Here is a 20145-nt window from a genome sequence, read left to right on the forward strand (position 1 = left end):
ACGAAACGATGGGGTAACTTAATCCATTCATTTATTGCAAAACATTTCAAAATTATGAAAAATATCTACAATCAAAAATGTCATATCATATCGTACATCCACGAAGAGATACGACTCTAGCTAGCCAGACCGACCGTCAGATGTGACGAACCATGAAATTTCCGTAAAACGTTTGCTTTTACACTGTGTATGCAGAGATTCTCTGAAGGGGGATTATATGTCGTCTTCGTGGTTCAATCTAAATTCAGTTAGCAACACATTTCCATATCATCAATTTCCCAATTTCACCTGACTTTTTCAAAATCCTTGACCCCGAAGTTGAAACTGACGTTGATCCTCCAGACACGACGGCTGCAGAGGCAGAGAAAGTCGACTGATTGAAGTTGAAAGCCGCTGTAATTGCTCACGAGTCCACGTCGCGCGTCCCGACAAATAAATGCCAACCGCTTCAAACTTTTTGCAGACGCTGAATTACGATGTTGACGCCGCGTTGCTAATATTAACGACTTGGGATTTTCCTAAGGTCCTTCACCTCTTCCCATCTATTACCAAGTATGTCTTCCTAGATGGTCACGTCCTCTACAAATCCCCATTCCCATTACTCTCAATCCTTCGTCTCACCCGTTCTTGTCGTGTTTGCAAAGATATGAATATCAAGGTCGTTGAAAAGACGAGAACGTTATCCTGGTTGTCCATCATGATCAAAGTCAGCTGAAGCCACCAAATCTCCAATTCTATTAAAACCATTTCCCAGTTGATTAAACCCTCTGGTGGTGCCATTTGGCAGCGATAATCACCGAGCAACCTTACAGAGACAATCCTGCGGTGTTACTTGCGGTCTCCCGCGAGAGCACACATCTCGCGATGGTACACGGCAGCTTACCGACCATCGATAACAGGGAAGACGGAAGCAGAATTGATGAGGTATGTCCCGCTAGCTGTCTTCTTCAATCATATCTCCCGATCCTACTGGAATGAACGCTTTCAGCGTAGGACGAGATACCATCGCTGAGGGGGATATGTTTGTATCTGAGCAATATCAGGAGCCGCATGACATTGGAGTGAAAAGTAGGAAATATCGAGCTCCCCCATGTCGATGCTATCAGGCTCTCTGTAGGTCAAGCCCGAATCCTTGCTTTCTTCTTCATCCCCAATATTTCACCGCCATTTTCAATTTCTGCTCACGTTCATTCCGAGACACACAGGCCACGTAAATGTCCGTGTACTTTCTGAGCAGACAGAACCTTGTGCATTCGCTGGTCCAGCTCAATTACTGTGCAAGGCCCCAAACTTGGTATGCAGGTTGCCATCAACAAGACTGGCAGCCATCCACGTTGTTTGTTAACTGATTCGCGGTTCTTCAAGTAATACTGTGATCATTTAACGTTTCGCAGCAGGGAAGAACTTGGATGAGATCTTCGCTGCCGTCAGGAATGTCACACATCTTAGTCTGACTTAGTCTTGTATCAGCATGGTGTATTCCTGTCCGAGCGATGACTGCCTTCCCACTGGTTTCCTGAACATACAGTATCTGCTCCTCATCCTTGGGTAGGCCGAGTTTCTCCTTCTCAATAAAGTTGTTTTGCAATCTTTTCGGAACCGGATCACTGACAGAAAAGACGTGGTCATCGGAGCGCCCCGCCTCTATCTTCGCCCTCTTTGTAAACACCAGTGCGACCAGGAGGATGATGAGCAGGATGGTCGCCCCACCTGCTGCCCCTCCCAAGATGGCCGTCCATTCTGTTTCATCACCGTGCCCCAACTGGGCTGCTGAAGAAATACAAACGGCGAATGTTATACCAATCATCAGGGAAGACGCAAAAAAAACATGATAGGTTTATCTGATACATTATGCACAATGAATTAGATAGCTGGACAAATTCATAGTCAGACGTTTCAGACAGCAGGCGGCTGAAATACAAATGGCGAATGTTATACCTATCATCATCAATTAGCTGAGGGAAGAAATTTGTGAGCCTAAATCGATTAAGGCGTGAGTTTAAGCCGTCAAAGAAAACAATAATTTCATTTGATACATTACGCAAAATAAATTACTAGTAGATAACTGGACTAGGTCATAGTCAGGCATTTCAGACAGAATCCGTCTTCCAGCAGTCACTGTGAACTCTAGTCTCTGACGTTTACTTGTTTTGTATAATGTATCATGCACCTGGGCGTATAGACTCCATCGGCTTCTCTGATATTTACTAGTGATAATGAAATTTGTAAGAGAACGTTTAGGCCACATTACCAATTGTGTATTAAAATGAGAATGTCCAGTTTGGAAATTTAGATGACATACCCGTTGTAGCAAGCGAGCTCTCTTCAATGACGATCACTGGCACAATCCTTTTATCCGGTTGTCCAAGAGCGTTTGACGCCGTGCAGATGTAATGGTCACTGTCTTTCACGTTCAGATCAGGCAACACCAACAGAGATCCTGCAGTTCCATGATACATTGCGGCAGCTAGAATGTCGTCACTTCCGTCCTTCTGCCAGTAAACTTCCGGTGTAGGGTTTCCATCAGCAGTGCACCAGAGTAAGGCGGTGCCTCCTGCTTTCACTTTTACAGGGCCTGTCACGTTTACTATTGCTGCTGGATCTGTAAAAGATGTAAAATATCAAATAGAGTTACATGTACTTTCTGACATGACTTAAAACTAGAACAGTATCATGAATAGGTAAAGTCGGCATTAACTTTTCATGAAAGTAGTTTAATATGTACGGTATGAACGTTAACAGCATTCAATATTCTCAGTTTTATTGGGCATACAACGTTATGTATATGCTCGTATTACCTTTCAATTTCATGCCTTATCCTTTAGTAGCAGTTTTATTCTGTGTAGAATGCCCATATTTTTGTGGCCTTTCTCTTCGTAGACAGTCGACATTCCCGAAGGTAATTTACCATCCACCACGTTCATGTGTGCCGGGACTTACTGAATACCGATTCGGACGTCCCCAATTCAAACGCCACCCACAATCATGTTTCAGCTCCTGCTCTTTATGACTTTCCTGCCATACTGCGACCTCTGTCTTTTTCGTACTTCACTGTCTTTAAGCCGATGCCCTTCTTTAGATAATGAAGACGACGCTTGACGTAGAATCGATCCCACGCTATGTTACGCCACTATCTCTTTACTTGTCTAACCTTTTCCTTTGCTGATAACATGAACATTTCTGCCAACAAAGTTATGTCCAATCGCATTCAAACGTACCCTTATACAACATTGCGGTATAGAGTGTATATTTTACAACCTATCTCTAGCCCCGAAGAGAGTCGTAGCAGGGAGTGTTAAATAGCGGTATAAAATCAAATCCAATTATATGCTGCACAGGTATGAAAATACCAATCTTCGCAAAAGCGCTTGTAACCTCCCCTCGTGCAAATAATGTCCCATAAAATCAGATTTAGTAGACGTGGTGGACCGGTTAAAGAAAATAAGGGGACCGCCGGATGGCAGGAGCTACACAGACAAATTAGTGAGCTTAAACCAAAGTGCACTCCGTTGTCATAATACTGAATTACGTGTACCCTTTGGGAGCTTAGTCCTTAGTCCTGTGTGATATTGTTTTCATTTCGGGACATGCCCATCTTTTGGTTTAATTGCCAATATTGAATCTTTGCAATTGATCGCCATTTCCACGGAACATTCAATTTTGCAGATTGAAGTATGTGTCTGACCCATATACACAACTTTTGTCACGTATGGTCGGGCTACTTCAGCTGATGATATACATGTACTGATGTAGCATGTGTCATCACGTTTATACAGAACTAACACTGTGGTGAAGAGTAGTGACAGTCTCTCTGCTGTATCTGGGATATTGCATTTGATATTTCACTTTTCTATCTATCTACCACACAAGAAACCTATATCATCAGCAACACTAGTATTGGCAAAGATTGGCAAAGGTTCCTATTAAGATGTTTGATGCGTGGAAGTGCCGATGCAGTTGAGCTGATGATGACTTCGACGTACTTTAAGTAAACGAGGGGGAATCGATAATCATAGCAATAACCCGCTGATTAAAACGAAATGTTGCATGATATCATACTTCCCATCATATGTAACGGTACTTCACACTTGATGAGGGCCTTGACTCCAACTTACACTTTATTAACTTACAGCTTTTATTACTTTGACTAAAACTTGAACTTCAAAGTTATAACGGTTATATACCAACGGGGCCGGCACTGCATTTGCGATGCCAAAGAGTCTTCTCACCGACGTTTTTTTACGTAATGGTCACCACGTAACGGGTTACACAGTGTAACTGTAACAGCATATCTTCTCCCAAAGTCAGAAACATCATTATTGAGACCAGCTCAATGGCGCTCTAGGAGTGAGGACAAACTGACCCAATGAGCGAAGTAGTTTTGCATCAGAAATAAGAAATCACTAGAAGGATGTACTGTCGTATAGAGGTCACCTGAATGGCGCCGAACGGCAGCTCGCTCCAGACCCTTGCGGTTTAGCCCCGCCTATTGTAAGCTCCTCGCAATTTAGCCCCTGGCTGCCAAGACCGAGTAGTCGACCCACCCATTAAAAACAAACGTATACAGGAAAATTTCTTTTCAGTAAAATAAATTTTACAGATTGTCACTTACACACAACCACCAAGCTGAGGCTGTCTGTCTGCCAGCTGCGGCCTTGTTGTGCCACACACGTGTAGTTCCCGCTGTCAGCCTTCCCAACACTCTGCATCATCAGAGACGACCTGTACACGTCCTGGCCATCGATGACCAGCTGGACAGTGGCCGGGGGAAGGGGCTGTCCGTCCCGTAGCCAGAAGATGCTGGGGTCGGTGGAGCTGGTCTTCTCCACGGTACAGTTGAGGATGACGCTGGAGCGGAGGGACACGCGAAGGGGACTCTGTAGGCCGACTGTCACCAGAGGCGGTGCTGTAAGAATACGACAGTTCCTAGTTGAGAATCAGCTGTATAATCACAGTCAAAATCAAGACCTAAGAGCAAACTTTGTATGCGTCACTGTTATTCGGTGACGAATTAGTTGATGTTACATGTACGTATAAATCCGTCATCTCGCTGCTGACACGGTGACGGGACTGGAAGAAACTTACAGTCGCCTGCATATCAGCCGGCCGATGATGATGATGATGATAAATGTAGTACATTGGGCACCATCTTGACTGGACAAGTGGCTCATGAATCATACCCTAAGTAGCATTCACCTGTCCGACGTTTCTGTGATTCCCCAGTTACTTTTTTTACCTCCTGAAGAGAACTCTACTACTGTAGTCTTGTTGGCCATGAACTTTAACTTTCTATGATTTGCCAACCAGATGAAGCTACGTATCACCTGATTGTTCGAACTTACCAAGGACGTCCAGATAGACGTAATGCTCCTGCTGTCCGACAGCGTCGATAAGGACAGTCATGACGTACTGTCCCTCGTCTTTTACCGTGACGTTTAAGATGGTCAGAGATCCGTTCTTGTTCAGCAAAGCCCTGAGGCAAGAAGGCAGTGCCGTGGATACAGAGCTTTATTAGAAGCATCTTCATATGAGTAATAATGTTCACTTAGCTTTAGTTGCTGTCTTTGTAAATGACAGGAATAACAGATATAGTGGCATTCCTACCTATTTGGCGAACCGTTGACAGTAAAGGATGGGAAATAGTCTCTGGAATGTCCATCGCAAGACGATTTTGATGTAAATGGCATCTTATGCGAGATCACAGCTCAAAAACTTTTACTCTGGGCTACGCTATCAGTTGTTCTATATCCTATTTCATTTTACTAGCACTTAAAACAGAATTATTTTCCGTCACTCAGTGACAGCAGATTCACATTTACGCGCTGCACCTCACCTGTCTTTCAGAGGACCCAGCGACAGAGAGCTCCTACTGGATACAGAGTACAGGAACACCGGAGTTCGGGTTCCTTCGATCCGTTCGTCCATTTTGTTCCAGGTCAGCGCGATGACGTGTTCATGTTGGTTGTACGTTGCAGGCAGCGTGACAGTGTCACCAGGTGTGACCTGGATGGTCAGGGACACCGGCAGGCCCTTGTTGCAGACCACTTCTGTCAACGGAAACAGAATGGAAAATGGTGAGTGAAAGATAAAACCAATTTGCTCTAGTAAGATCTCTGTCTCTCTCTCTCTCTCTCTCTCTCTCTCTCTCTATAACGGGAGGTGCCCCAACACGGTACGCTTTTTCTTGCGCTCAAACTCATGGCGCTCCATCGCTAGTTGCCTGAGAGTGGTCAAAGTTTGATGACTGAATTTTTTACACATAGATTTGAACAACATACTTGAATAAGAAATGCATTCATGTGGTTCATGAACCTTTCGCGCTGCGTGTTACAAGTGGCAAACACTGTGAGACAATTTCGTGTATGTAACCTTCCAATTTTGTGCTACGCTGGACAGTGTGCCTAACTCGGTACACTTTTTTTACATTTTGCTCTCTTCAGAAGTAAGTGGTAAATTTAAGTACACAGAAAAAAATTAATAGTATGATATTTTAGATTACTTTTAACAGTAAAATCGTGACTGTATGTACTTTCTGTCTCATAAGAGGAAGGCTGCACCTAGAACAATCCAGCTGATGTGTTTACGGGCAATGGGCTAGTGAATGAACTGATTGTGAATGCCCGACTAAAAAAACCATTACGCAAAAACGACACCGCCAACATCAACAAAACTCTGTATGATTATATGAAAATATCATATACATCTCTCTGTCAAGTCTTATTTTCATAGACAGCACGAATCATTTGTTACAGTCAAATAAATCTTTGGAGCGTTCTCTTGTCTGCCACCTTCACGGCCACACTCCCTTGGGAGTACAATGGTGGCAATGTTTATGTCGCTTCCTTTTGGTTGCTTTTCTACTCAACAAACATTTGAAGACCCATATCCATAGTGTTTTATGGAGCTTTATTTATGTGTATCATGGCAGTTGTGTGACTGCTTGGACGAGTTCGTATAGTTAGCGACACGAGCCGCCAATACGCAGAGGCCGGTGACCACAGTGATTCAGCACTGTCAACATTACTGTTAGAATTCTGTTTTTAAAAAACATGAAGTAAAAAAATTTAAAGTATACTTGGAATGCAAATTAAAGCTGTGTGCATGGACTTGGTTTATTTACCTTTTGTAATCAGCATAGTCAGTGGCAACAAACACGGTGTACTTATGGATAATAAGATCAGCAAAAAATCCGTACCGTCTTAGGACGGGAACCGTCTTAGGGCGGCCCCCGTTATATATATATATATATATATATGTGTGTGTGTGTGTGTGTGTGTGTGTGTGTGTGTGTGTGTGTAGGTCTGTGTGTACAGTATTCAATTTTTTTATTTAGCTTTATAGAAATATCATTTAGAAATATCACTTTAGACAGTATTTTTCAGTACGTATTTCGACAACGCATGTGTTATCAGGTAAACAGCGGACCTAGACGTGACCTCTGGCAAGGAACACACCAAGCCCCCTATTTCGTTTTGTAACCTCCTTCATGGTATAGAATTCGCCTGGCCTGGACATGGCACAATTGGTCTGGGAATAGCTGAATAGCATGTACATTTTTCTTGATACAGTCCTGTTCAAAAGTCCTGGGCTACCCCGGACACTACTTCAAACACGAACCTCATACGGCATTGACCTGCAAAGGTCAACATTGCCTGCCTGATTACTCTTAAAATGTCGCACGTCATCTGATGTCGAATCTGATGCCTTTTCATATCGGACTATTTTAGTGGGTCTTATGATTTTTTTTGTGGGGCCATGCAAATGAAGATCTAACATTTGGCGGAAATTCATAGAAGGCTTTATAGTTTTATATTCACTCTTGGCGAGTTACACACTGCACTTTCTGAACCACCCTGGTGCCTGCAAGAGTAAAACAAACCGTTTTTATTATGCATGAAATAACGAAGAACACAAGGCTAAGTTTAGACTTTATCTGAGACATGTCTAGACCGCGAAAGCTCTTGCAACAGGCGACAATCACACGTGAACACCACTCTACCCAGTTACTACGTGATGATACTATGTAATGATATATCCTACGTGTAAAAGCGTTGTTACAAAAGCCAGTACAGCCGCAGGAAAAGATGCAGTGATTTTTTTTGCCGCAGGGAAAAATGGAAATGTAAAAAGTTTTCCTTCTTTTTCCTTGGGCACACACCGTGTCATCTGACGTGCAGTTGGAAATAGGCTCTGTATTAGTACCACAAACGCACGGCTGAAATGCACTGTGTGGTCACGCATGTAATGTTGAAATCAAAGCCCAGCGCTAATACAGCTCCCCGGGGGGCTCAATTGCCCAATAAAAGGTGAGGTGTGAATGGAATTTATCCGTTTTGCAGTCAACACCGCAGATGACGTAGGCGGTCGTTATGTTCCTAAGGCTGTGGTCTCGTTCTACTTCAGTAGTTATGGAGGGGCTGGGACACATATCAATGCACCAAGACATGGGATTTGGGAAAAGGGATTTGGTGTTGTACCATCAACATTAGGCGATGTGTACTATCCTGGATAACTAATAGATAAAACTGAACTGAACTGAACCTAAAGGTACAAGTTTGAAGGGAATAGACTAACAATTTCATAGCTGTCTGTAGCTGCCCTCTTAGCCAGACCATTCGCTATCTAATGGCCTTTTTCCATCCCTGCTTCTCCCTCCCTCCCTCCCTTCCTCTAACTTCTTCTCTCACCCTCTTCTTCTTCTTCTTCTTCTTCTCTCTCATCTCTCTCTCTCTTTCTCTCTCTCTCTGCTTGAAGTCCCCAATTGCAAGCAGGAATTGCCAGCGATGAATTGACCAGGTATAAGGTTTAGACAAATATCGTCTATCTTACCCGCAGTCGCTGTGTGTTAGCATCATTCAATAACTAACTAATGTCCAACGGAAAGGAATTGGCGTCATCAGCCCTCCGTGCTGGATCTGTATTAATGTGATTTATGATCTCAAGCCCGTGGCCGGAAATTGGGACCATTTTTGTGTGCCTACAGCCTTGTGGTACACATGCTGACGCTGTAATAAATCTCAGTTAAGTCATTAGAAACAGTTCATTATTCTCTACCTTGCCAGACGGGGACATTGATTATTCTGTGGATGTATGTGGAAAACTTTAAATGTAAAGTTTCAATCAGTAATAACTGGTCACACTTTGTCCTTTTATCCAACTGTGTTTCTGTAATTGAGTATCACTAACAGAAAATTACAGTTAAAATGACATTCTATGAGAAATAATTTCATGAGGAATTACATGCTGTTGCTGGGTTGTTGAAATGCCGAAAGTCGTGCACGCAGCATGTAGACGGAATACGTGATGAGTGTGGAACGGTTCGGCTGGTCAGTGTTGTGCGAAGTTGCCCTTGCTACATCCTACACTAGGGACTCGGTGCAACAGCTGTCGGCGATGTAACGTGATTTCCTCTGAAGTCTGGGTGGTTAGAGATAGCTCCCTCGGTCCTTTGGCAGTACTACATTAAAAGCTCTCCCCTTCTACCTCAGAAAACACTCAAATTCCAACCGTTACAGCAAATTCATGTTTTTCCGTTCCTTCCGAACTTAGCTATGATGAAGAATGTTCATATTCTTTCCATCCACCAGTCTTTGTTCAATGTGCCGTCCTCACAAATATCTTTCGGCACAAAGTTTTGCAAATGTTCCTGCATTACATGCCTTAACAAGATAAGTTCCCCTGTTAGCTTATCTATAAAGTTTACACATGTAATGTGTATGGGATATTGTCTGTCTATATGTACTAGATTCCATAATGTCGTGGTCTTATTCCAGACTTTGCCTAATCTTATTAAGTATTCATTTTTTGCTTGCCATTTGCCTGTTTATTGCTGCTGTTTCATTGCTGCAGTTTTGACACACGTTTGGTTCTTAAGTGCTTTAGTTAGTGCAGAAGAAAGGGATTTTCGTGTCAAATATGTCTTCGTCAAAAACGAATTAAGAGATCAGTATAAAGCGTATCAATGTCGTGTAATATTTCACTTAAATCCCACTGAATCTCGGCAAGCAATGTTCAACAAAGACACGCCATGACATGCCGTTGTGACTAGAATAACAATGACACTTCCACATGTTTGAAAGCGTACCACACCTTATCACTGCAAGCCTAGACAATGTGAACAAATATGAAACCTGCTGAAAGGGTGTATTTCCGCTGTATTAAGTCAAAGCTATAATTGAGTGCATGAGTTTTACCCAACACAGAGTGTAGCCTGTGCGAAGCCTGGGAGGTGTATGCACATGCTGGCAGATGCATACATTTTTATGTAGATAAAACGTAATGAAATATCATGCAAAGAACTTAAGAAGACGCAACTTGACGATGTATTCACAATTCATCCCACCTGTTGTAAAAGTTAAGAAGACAACCAGCGCCGCGCACGTAAACCACGACTTCACCATCGTTCTTCAGATAGCTGGAGTCAGCCTGGATTTGTTTCCCGGGTTTACAGGCGGCGAAGTTGACGTGCCTTGCTTACGGGAGATCCTTCATGCGTCGTTCCAGAGGTCCGCTGAGCCTAGATCAAAGACGATGGCAGACATAGCTGTGACCATCTGTAAAACACGAGCCGACAAGAATGTATAAATCAACTTGATCAGGAACGGAGCAACGATACAGAAGCATGCAGAACACATCTCGATATTTTGTAAAGTGGATGCATCAGATAGTAAGTAGGTTAATTGTTATGCGATGTCAGAGGGCAGAAACGACCCCAGTAACAGCCAGTTAATCGACGAGAGATGACTCGGGGGCGACATCACTCTTGCTGATGTTACATGCGCGCAGGGTAGCGGACATTTGTCCCGTTTCCCTGAGCACGGTCCAGACGTGGTGGTCGCGTGTGGGGAATGGATAATCACACGGACCAGCTACAGGCTAGAAACAATGGATGACACACGCACCGGGCACAGAGCAGTTACTCTTCAAGATCAATATGAGTTCGCCAGAAGTAACAACATTTTAAACGACCGATATTTGTCATGTTGTCCCCGTAGGTGGCAGTGTACTCTCTGGCATAGAAAGTACTTAATGGGCTCTTTGAACACCGGAAACTCCCCTTCGGAGGGAATAGATGTATCTGAAGTAGATAATATTTCGATGAATTCAAAGTGGAAGTTTGGGGCGTTGGCAGGATAGAACGCCGATTATAGCAGCGGAATTGTTCGGGTGCTTCCAGGGGACATTTCAGGAGTCAATTTAGTTCCCCGCACGACATCTCGAATGAGAGCTTTCAAAAACCACTGGTTCGTTGTATTCCTGCCAAAGTGGTACTGGATGTAGCTTTAGCGGATGTGTTGCTTAAGGCTCGGGATTCCTCTATAGGCCGTCTTACGATTTTGATATCGTAGCATTTTCAAGCGGAATGTGACACAACGGCCGAAAAGGATCCAAGACTGGCTTTTCGGTACAAGGCAGCTGGACTTTGCACGATACATGCACAACTATCCCGATAGTGTCCTCGACTCGCGATCGTGTGACAATCGCACGACTAATGTGGTCGCGCCGTTAGTTTCAGTTTTGCGGCACAAATATTTCCCATGTAAACAGATGAGGTATGATTAACTTGCTACGAGCCTACGTCCATCAAATGGAAGCATAACATGTACATAGTACGCTTTGACTCAGTACTTCTACAAAAAACATTTGCGCAGACCAGAAATATTGCTTCAAGCATCAGCCCGGAAGAGATACGATTCTTTCGAATGAGCTAAAGTGAGGGAAACTGAAGGTGGCGGCTCTCCTGCCGCGGGGAGGCTTTTAGACTCTTCGCGTGCACTGACCTAACTGAACTTAACACTTCGCCCTGAAAGTCTGGTACTCTCTTTTGAAATGGACACCTTGAGGGTATACGATAGAGAGTGCGTTCCTCACAAAGAGTCGTTTAAAAAACGACAGCAGGTATTCATATTCCTAATCTGATTCATTTCCGGCTCGCAAATTAACTTGGGCGACAATATCGCCAGAGCTGAATTAATTTTGTACCAGTCTCCAACATTGATGGATCTATTCTTACTCCGTCTGGCGTCCTTGTCCTTAGTTAGATACAGCAGTTTTAAACATGTATTTTGTCTAAATATATGTTTTCGGGGTCGTGTAAGGTAACTGCTGGGTGTTTGGCTCAGAGGTCCTGGGTTCAGATCTTGTGCTCTTGGGAAAGGCACTTAAAACGACATTCCTCACTTCACCCATCACCTTTATCATCCACTGTGTTCTGCATCTACTGTCTTTGAAGAGTCCTGTAGCTGCATTCCGAGTCTTCCTTCATCTTTTTGCACTGCACTTTGCATCCTGCTTAGCTCTTGGAGTTTCTTTACTTCACCTAACGGTTGTAAAAATGGATATCTGACTTTGGTTGGTGAGGTAAAAGACGATGGGAGGTAAGGGTTACCCCCCCCCCCCCATACAATGCCCTAGACACATTGGAGAACAGAACATGAAAGACACAATGAGTCATTTAAATGTATACATATGGTATGCAACAGCTTACCAGCTTAACGTTCATGATTTATATCAATCATGCAGCATGGCCTGACATCACTTCGGTAACTTTCTGGCTAACTTCTTCATTCCTGTTGGGGAGGAGGGCAAAGCTGTATTTACCCTGCAATAATGGAACGGTTTGTAGAGGAATCGAAAACTAACGACCTACAGTCTGCGCGGTGCCTGGCAAGCTTTAAGCCGGATTTCACGACAGGGAGTGCTGTTTTTTCTCATAAGTGAGATCATCAATCCTGCTACAAAGAAGATTAAGTCTAAGTGTTTTATAAGGTCCAATGTGTAAAGTTTTCGTGCCCACAGTCGATTCTGGCAGCTCGGGGGAGCCATAAGATTGCGCACTGCTGGGACATTTGGGCGCTTAGCTGCAGGAGACCGGATAGAAATGAAACTCTTGGCAGCTTTTAAAGTGTTATTCATTTCTTAATGTTGTTGTCGGTCTGCGCCTCGGGATACGTCTCTTATGCCATGAAAGCTTTTTGATGCATCAAAGTGTACTAAAAACGTCGGAAGGATCAAGAGAAAATATTATTATTCTATACATCCAGGTAACATATACGACATATAGTATTGATCATAGTGGTTTTCGGCTTACAACCCTCTTTTATTCCTTTGCAGACAAGGACTTGTCTGTCGTCTTCATCAGTGCGTGATGGTTTTGAAAGAATATGGACAGGTTGTACATTGACTAAGACGATAGACTAGTCGTTGGAACGTCTGCAGAAGAGTAAAATAGGGTTGGGAACCGAAGAAGATTATGTTTAATTCACTTACCAACTCGATGAAAATACTTACGGACGCCAAACAGCGCTTCCAGAATCATATCCAGTTGCTTGAGTTACTGCTATTCGGCGTATTACTGTTAAATATCATGACATTCCTCAACTAAAAGTCAATGGTTATCTATGACGTATGTCCAAAATGCACGCAGTTTTTACCCCATATATCTCAGGATCCCCGAAGTAGCAGGCAGCTCTTTCAAGTCGTAAATGCCATCGCCACGGGCTTGTCGCGGCAACAGCATGTGATTTGTTCACAACCTGGTAATGACGTAACCGTACCATACAGGCTACGTTTATGCCTCGAATATTCTGTTAGTCACTGTACACAAGGCTATCATGTTACACACCCGGATTTACCCCAATGGACTTATACAAATGTAAATATATCATGACATGGCGGCCTTAAAAATGCATCTTCTGACACCTGTTCCGCCATACCATCCATTGTATTTTGGAAAATCTTCATAATAGATAAACCTCTGCATTGTATACATGGGAAAATATATCAAAGAATGTCCTGACGCTAGAAATCCCTCCAATGATGGTAAAATACATTTTCATTCCATACTATGTATCCCTGTATTACGTAGATTATCCTTATAAAACTGTAGTTATGTATCAGTAGATGTCATGATTTGTTCAATTGTTGCGCAATTAAGTTACATAAGTGTATGGCACACCATTGCTCTGTTCCATCGAAACGGGTAAAATACTGAAGATCTATTAACGACTTAGTGGAATTATATTTTCTGCAACGGTATGATAACGATGTAGATGTTTTCATCTTCGAATTTAATTATTATGTATAGTTTGTTGTCTTTGCCATATGGTGTATAGGCTTGCTTGATTAACTTTGTTAAATTATCATTGATGTAAACGATTTATCATGATGGGGACATCGTTTGCGAGCTTAAAATGAATAGAGTGGCTACTGCCACATTTTCAAGGAGTACGAAATGAGTCAATAACTGATATCGTGAATGATAAAGATTTAATAACATTTTCTAGCCTTGAAGGGTTGTTTAATGACATCTAATACGTAATGAAATATCACAATGGTTTCTAACGCTACACTTACATAAGTATCCGAACAACCTACCCAAAAATAAGTGTCTTTTCCGTTTTAAATCCAAGTACATTGTATACTGTGAACGGGTTTTTGTGACGAAAAACAAGAAATTTGAACCAAGCATATCCTTCGACTATTTTAGTGAAGGTACAAGACAAAATATGCTATAAAAGCAGAAAATGTTGAAAGCCACCATCATCCAGACGTCACGTATGTAGCTGTGGACACGATGACCATTTGTCGCCTTTTAAAGTACCCAGTAAATGCCGTTAAGGGTACCCATGTACGAGAAATGTTGGCAATAAACACGGAACAAATTGGCGTTCTAAGCACCACGTTATACAGAACTACAGCTGGTTATCCGCTTGATGACTGGATGGCGAATGATGCGGAGCCTGGCAGGATGAAGTTGATGGGGTTCCGGTGGTGATAATTTCGCTCGAAGCTGTATCTATCTGAAGTGGTTAGAAAGTGAGCTGCGCGGTGCGTTAACGACAGGAAGACATTAATCTTGAGGATAAGGAGCCATCTGTACTTAGAGATGAAGAGACTCCGCCGCCAGCGTGCGCCGAAGGTACTTAGTCTCCGCCGCCGCGACAGACATCTCTGTGAGCTAAAAATATATAATACTCCACTTTGACGAGTGTGAACTTCACATTATCTATATATGTAAATCTATACCCATCTAGCTAAAGGTATCTATCTATCCATTTAGAATGTAGATGAACAGATAGATGGATAGATAAATGAATAGGTAGATAGATGGATAAATAAATAGATGGATAAATAAATAGATGGATATATATGTATGTGTGTGTGTGTCTGTGTGTGCGTGTGTGTGTGTGTGTATGTATGTGTGTGTGTGTGTGTGTGTCACGGTGTGTGTGTGTGTGTGTGTGTAGATTGAATGATAGAGATATCTCCGATATCGTAGTCAACATATTCGACATTTAAGTCCGCTGACAGGTCTAGTGGAGACTGAAGAGAAGACATTACCATTCGTGAAGAGTTTGAAAATAATGAATCTTGTTACCGAGCGTCACACGGTGGTGTTACATTCGCTAGCTGTGATAGGATCGAGTGGAACTGACCTCAGTGGACCATAAGAGTGGAAATGCAAGGAAACAATCACGTCTAATTGGCACAGTGTAGTGCAGTAGCCAGGTTCAAAGTCCTAGGGCATTGCTGTGGAACGATTATAGACAGCTTCAATGCATAAAGTGTGCCTCGACGATATATCTGTATGTCTTTGTGTGGCAATCACAGTCTATTGTAACAAAAGTGGCGACAGCATTGGAAGTGATTTTCTTCTTCCTCCGGCACAGCATGGCACAACCTGGCATGCAGACAAAGTACACGTCTACTGAGCATAAACAAAGCTCTTTGATATTCTCTACAGGATTTGTTTCTTACTTTGAGGGATCAAAATTGACTGTCACCTCCTTGGGTACTCGTTGGGTCGCTCTAACTGTAGCAGAGCATGGGCAACACATGTCAAAGAAGGAGAAGTATTTGGAGCAGAGCCAACCAAACAGACTGCAATTTTGGGGGGATTTAGCGGTGCCAATCATAACTAAGCTATGAAAGGTGAAGGATGCAACGGTGAGATCCGACGCTGCAATCTTTTTTTTTTTAATTCTCATTGACAGATAAGACAGATGTAGTGGTGGCTCACTCAAGTAATCAACTTATATTCACGCCACCACTATACATATATATACAAGAACATAAACATAACTAAACCAAACTAAATACAAAATAAAGGCTGCAGTCTTCACAGATGTTTCCCTCACTATACCGGTACCCTTGGCAGAAGCCTTGGTCATGCTATATTCATTTGAATGTATATCTACTGAGATTTACCTCATTAATGGAAGGGTTGACATAACAGGCGACCGTCGCCTTTTCAAGATGTCCACACAGATACCAGACTGCAAGGTCTTTTCGATAAGTGGCGTGTGGGCGGATTCTTAGACGTGCTCGATGTGTGACTCTCCTCAAACACGAGACCTTCATGTAACGTCTTATCCCTGACCAATAGCAAAGCTAGTCACTCACCTGAGTGAAGTGAGAAAAGCCGTGTAAAGTGCATTTCTCCCGAGGCCACAATATTGGCAGCATTTGAGTGGAGTCGAACATAAGACCTCTGGATTTTGAGCCAAACTCCCTGCCATGCGTTGCGTCACACTATCCTTGGTAGTTGAATAATGGCGAGGTTTGCTTATTGTGACTTCAGGCCAGTAAAACGGTTGGTCCTCCAGAGCGTATGTAGACGACCTCCTGTACTGGTTGTTACAGCAATGACATTGAGGACGTTTTCCCTTTCAGCCAGAGAACAGCGTAGCCAAATGGATTGCCCTATCTTACAAGTGATGAACGCGGCCATCTTGATGTTTTATTGAAGGGATTTATGGCTGACGCATTCCTCCATCAAGCTCTTGAAGTTGATGATGTATCGCTGATGCATCCATCCTTTCATCTGTAGGAAATGTACCCATTTGTATGGACCCCCATTATGCCTTCATGAAGCAATCTATTCACGGACCCGCCCGACGTGGTCACCGGGGTCGTTATTCTGCAATTTTTCTCCATCCACGAAATAGCTCTTCTAAAAATACTCTCGACGGCGGTCATTTCACCTGCATGTCCAAACGCACGTCTGCTGCAATTCAAAATAGTTTTATCTCTCCTCTAGATCGGACCTCATTCGGCGTTCCACTATGAAGAAGTATAAATCTCATTCCCCCTAGCTGTCACTGATACATTGATCAGAAGACATAATTCGCTACTGCACTAGATTGGAAACCATGAAAACTTATAGGTCGCATTGTCCCTAACGGTATTACGTTCTACCATGGAGAAGCATAAAACTTATTACCCCTCACAGCTTTGTATGTTCAAAATACCTTATTCGTTGCTTCACTAGAATGAAAACATATAAATCTTACTGAGTCTAGCGGTTTAGAGTTCTACCATGGAGAAGCATAAAACTTATTACACCCGCAGCTTCTGATATTTTGTTCAAAATACCATATTCGTTACTTCAAAATTGATTGAAAACTGTGAAAACTTGTTACCCCTAATTTCTGATACTTTGATCTGTGGACTTAATTCGTTACTGCACTAAGTTAAAATCTCTCAAGACATGTAAAGCTTATTGGCGTCCCTACTGCCAAACAACTCTACCATGAAATAGTATACAATAAGTCTTGTGCCTCCTGGCTATTTCTGATACTTGCATCTGAATACCTTCCCGTCTATTGAGAATGATGAAAAAAATATAAATCACATTTCTCTAGTGACAAGTAACAAGCCTTCATGACATCATAAACCCCACACACATATCCGCAGGTGGTTTAATCAACTTTCGCTTGACATATCCTTGGGGGATCTAGGCTCACGTACATCAATCAATGTACAGCGGATAGATTTCGATGTAAATAATATTTGATGGCAAAAATGACAAGAAAACAGCCTTACACTTGAATGAAAAAAATCAAAGTGGACCCATTGTCAAAGATATTGAATTATTTGGAATACACGGGTTATATTATGAAGTTGATTGAATTGAATGTGGCACAGGATTCACATCAATATGAAGAAGAACCGATAAAGAAAAAACTCGTATAGAGCTTCTTGTTGGAGTTTCCCTTTTCCATGTATCTCTTCAATGGCTCTTATTCATGTTCGATGGATATCTTGTGACCATTGCTATTGTTTGCACGTCGAGATGTCATCAATCATGTAACGTTATGGGTGCTTTGATGAGTGAACTTTTGATCTTTCATGTAGCTATTGAAAAACTCGTAGTCATGCTCGCTGGACTACTTCTGTCATTGCCATTGTGTGCACGTTCGAGATGTTATCTATCTTGTAACATAACGGGCGCTTTGCTCTGTTGCTTCGACTTCGTAGGTGCCCAGACTGCAACCCGAGCTCCATTTACGCCTTGACGAAGCCCGCCTGTATGGTTATGGGCATCTGTTTCACGTGAAGCTGCATCCCAGGGGAGACAGGTCGTGCTCCCAGCGCATGGAGCAGCTGTTTTTGAGAACGTTACTTACTCGTTTCCTGCCGTGGCTAACGAGGTGTCGACGGTTTATTCCGGCTCATGACAACGCAACGTAACAAGCTGCCTCTCACTCATCACGGATGCATCAATGAAGAGTGATGCCTTCAGCGAGATACTAGTTAGGCCCGGAGTATCACTATAAGGCCCTATAACGGCCAATCGTGGAAGTGGGATGTTTTCTACATTGCAAGCACGTAGAGCGTCCTGTCTTCCACGGGTTAACGGCGGGATAACAGCCAATATCTATGCATGCAAGAACAACAAAGTTAACCAACCAAGGACATATTTACTGATGGCGGCTATCAGTGTGGATTACATCTCCGAGTTTGATGTACAGCGATGTATTACACGTTTCCCATCTATCTTTCTGAGATGTCCTGACGGCTGCGCTGGAAGATGACCCGTGCACCATTCATGTAACTCTCAGCCTACATGAGTGAGAGGCGGCAATGCCATCTATATTGGCGCGCTCGAAGCGTGAAACATTTATCGGTGATGCTCTGCATCGAGGTGACGTTAACGACTCACAAAGGGTCGCCATAACATCCCACTATCTCACCATTCTTTCTGGCTTTTTTTGCATAACATTCGCCCACACATGTACAAGTTAAATGACTGCGACAAAACTTCCAGCCTGGAAGATTTACCCTTGAAGGAGTTTACCGTCAATTTTCAACAAAACGGCCCAGAGTGTGCGCGTATGACACATGTGCACAGTAGGCGATTACAAATACCGAAAGGCACGCTAAGTCTGAGATGACAGCAGACATGTTTGAATATGATGGAAGTGTATTTTGCTGTCTGTGACAGAATCGCTGGGTTCTTCGTACCATATGCATTAATATCATTTATCTTGCCTGCTCATGGGGGAACCTTACGCCAGAGCTTCATTTGTTACCATCCTATGTTATACGTTAATAACCCTTTAGCGTTCTCCTTTTTAAACAAAACGCCAAAGATGAATTCAGTTCCTGATTAAGCACACTTAAAGCTAGGAAGAGAATCTCTTACCTTGTAAAGTACGCAAAAGAGAAAGCCATGCCGAATTCACGCTTACCTATGCCGACTCTAGCTCTCCGATACCCGCACGGTTGTAGCTGTAGGAAGCCGTGTTGGTCCGCTGTCAGCTGTGGACAGTACCGATCTGCTACGCGTCCTGTCCTTGTCTGCTCGGACTCACGGCGGCCTCGGCGACGTTAACAGATGGTCGGAGATCTGACACAGTACGTTTAACGGAAGCTGCCGTGCATATCCAATGACGGGGAGTAATGGGTGTGTGGCCGGCGAGGCCAGTTACCGTCTAACAGCTCTACCCACGTGAACTGAAGCAAGCCTGCAGCCTATGGGCGTCCGACGCTCATCAATCGATGCGTTCACGGCAACGGAAGTGCCAAGACAGTAACGCTCCCGGCGAGCTGTTCTCGCGGTGACTGCTTCCAATCTTTCCACTGCTCTCTCTCCCAGGGCGCTGGCACTCATGCATGAGGTCAGATCCCTTCAAGTTTTATCCCCGTGCCCAGAGATGAAAACGCTGTACCGTGCGCCCAGCTCAATACTGATGTGGGCAGCCTGGAAACGCAGCACTAGTCATGGTATGATCAACCATCTAGCCAGAGATATTGCTGCAGACGCCTGGCCCTTAGGGGACACTGTATGTTCACATTAAAGGGCTGGCCGTAAGTCAGAAGATTATTGCCTATATTAAGGAGGTCGGGGAACTGTATCCT

The 20145-nt window shown here is 43.3% G+C and overlaps 1 protein-coding gene across 1 annotated transcript; it reads right to left on the reverse strand.

Annotated features, from left to right (window-relative positions):
* Positions 1–85: 85 nt before the first annotated feature.
* LOC118431309 (hemicentin-1-like) lies at positions 86–19932 on the reverse strand. Its single transcript, XM_035842428.1, has 7 exons — positions 19476–19932; positions 10343–10553; positions 5834–6047; positions 5343–5473; positions 4613–4906; positions 2303–2602; positions 86–1770 (listed from the first exon to the last, which is right to left on the reverse strand). The coding sequence occupies exons 2-7, from the start codon at positions 10398–10400 to the stop codon at positions 1361–1363; spliced, it is 1407 nt and encodes a 468-aa protein (XP_035698321.1). The 5' UTR covers positions 10401–10553; positions 19476–19932; the 3' UTR covers positions 86–1360.
* Positions 19933–20145: the final 213 nt, after the last annotated feature.

This window comes from Branchiostoma floridae, chromosome 15 (assembly GCF_000003815.2).
Source record: "Branchiostoma floridae strain S238N-H82 chromosome 15, Bfl_VNyyK, whole genome shotgun sequence".
In the NCBI taxonomy this organism is placed as follows: Eukaryota; Metazoa; Chordata; class Leptocardii; order Amphioxiformes; family Branchiostomatidae; genus Branchiostoma; species Branchiostoma floridae.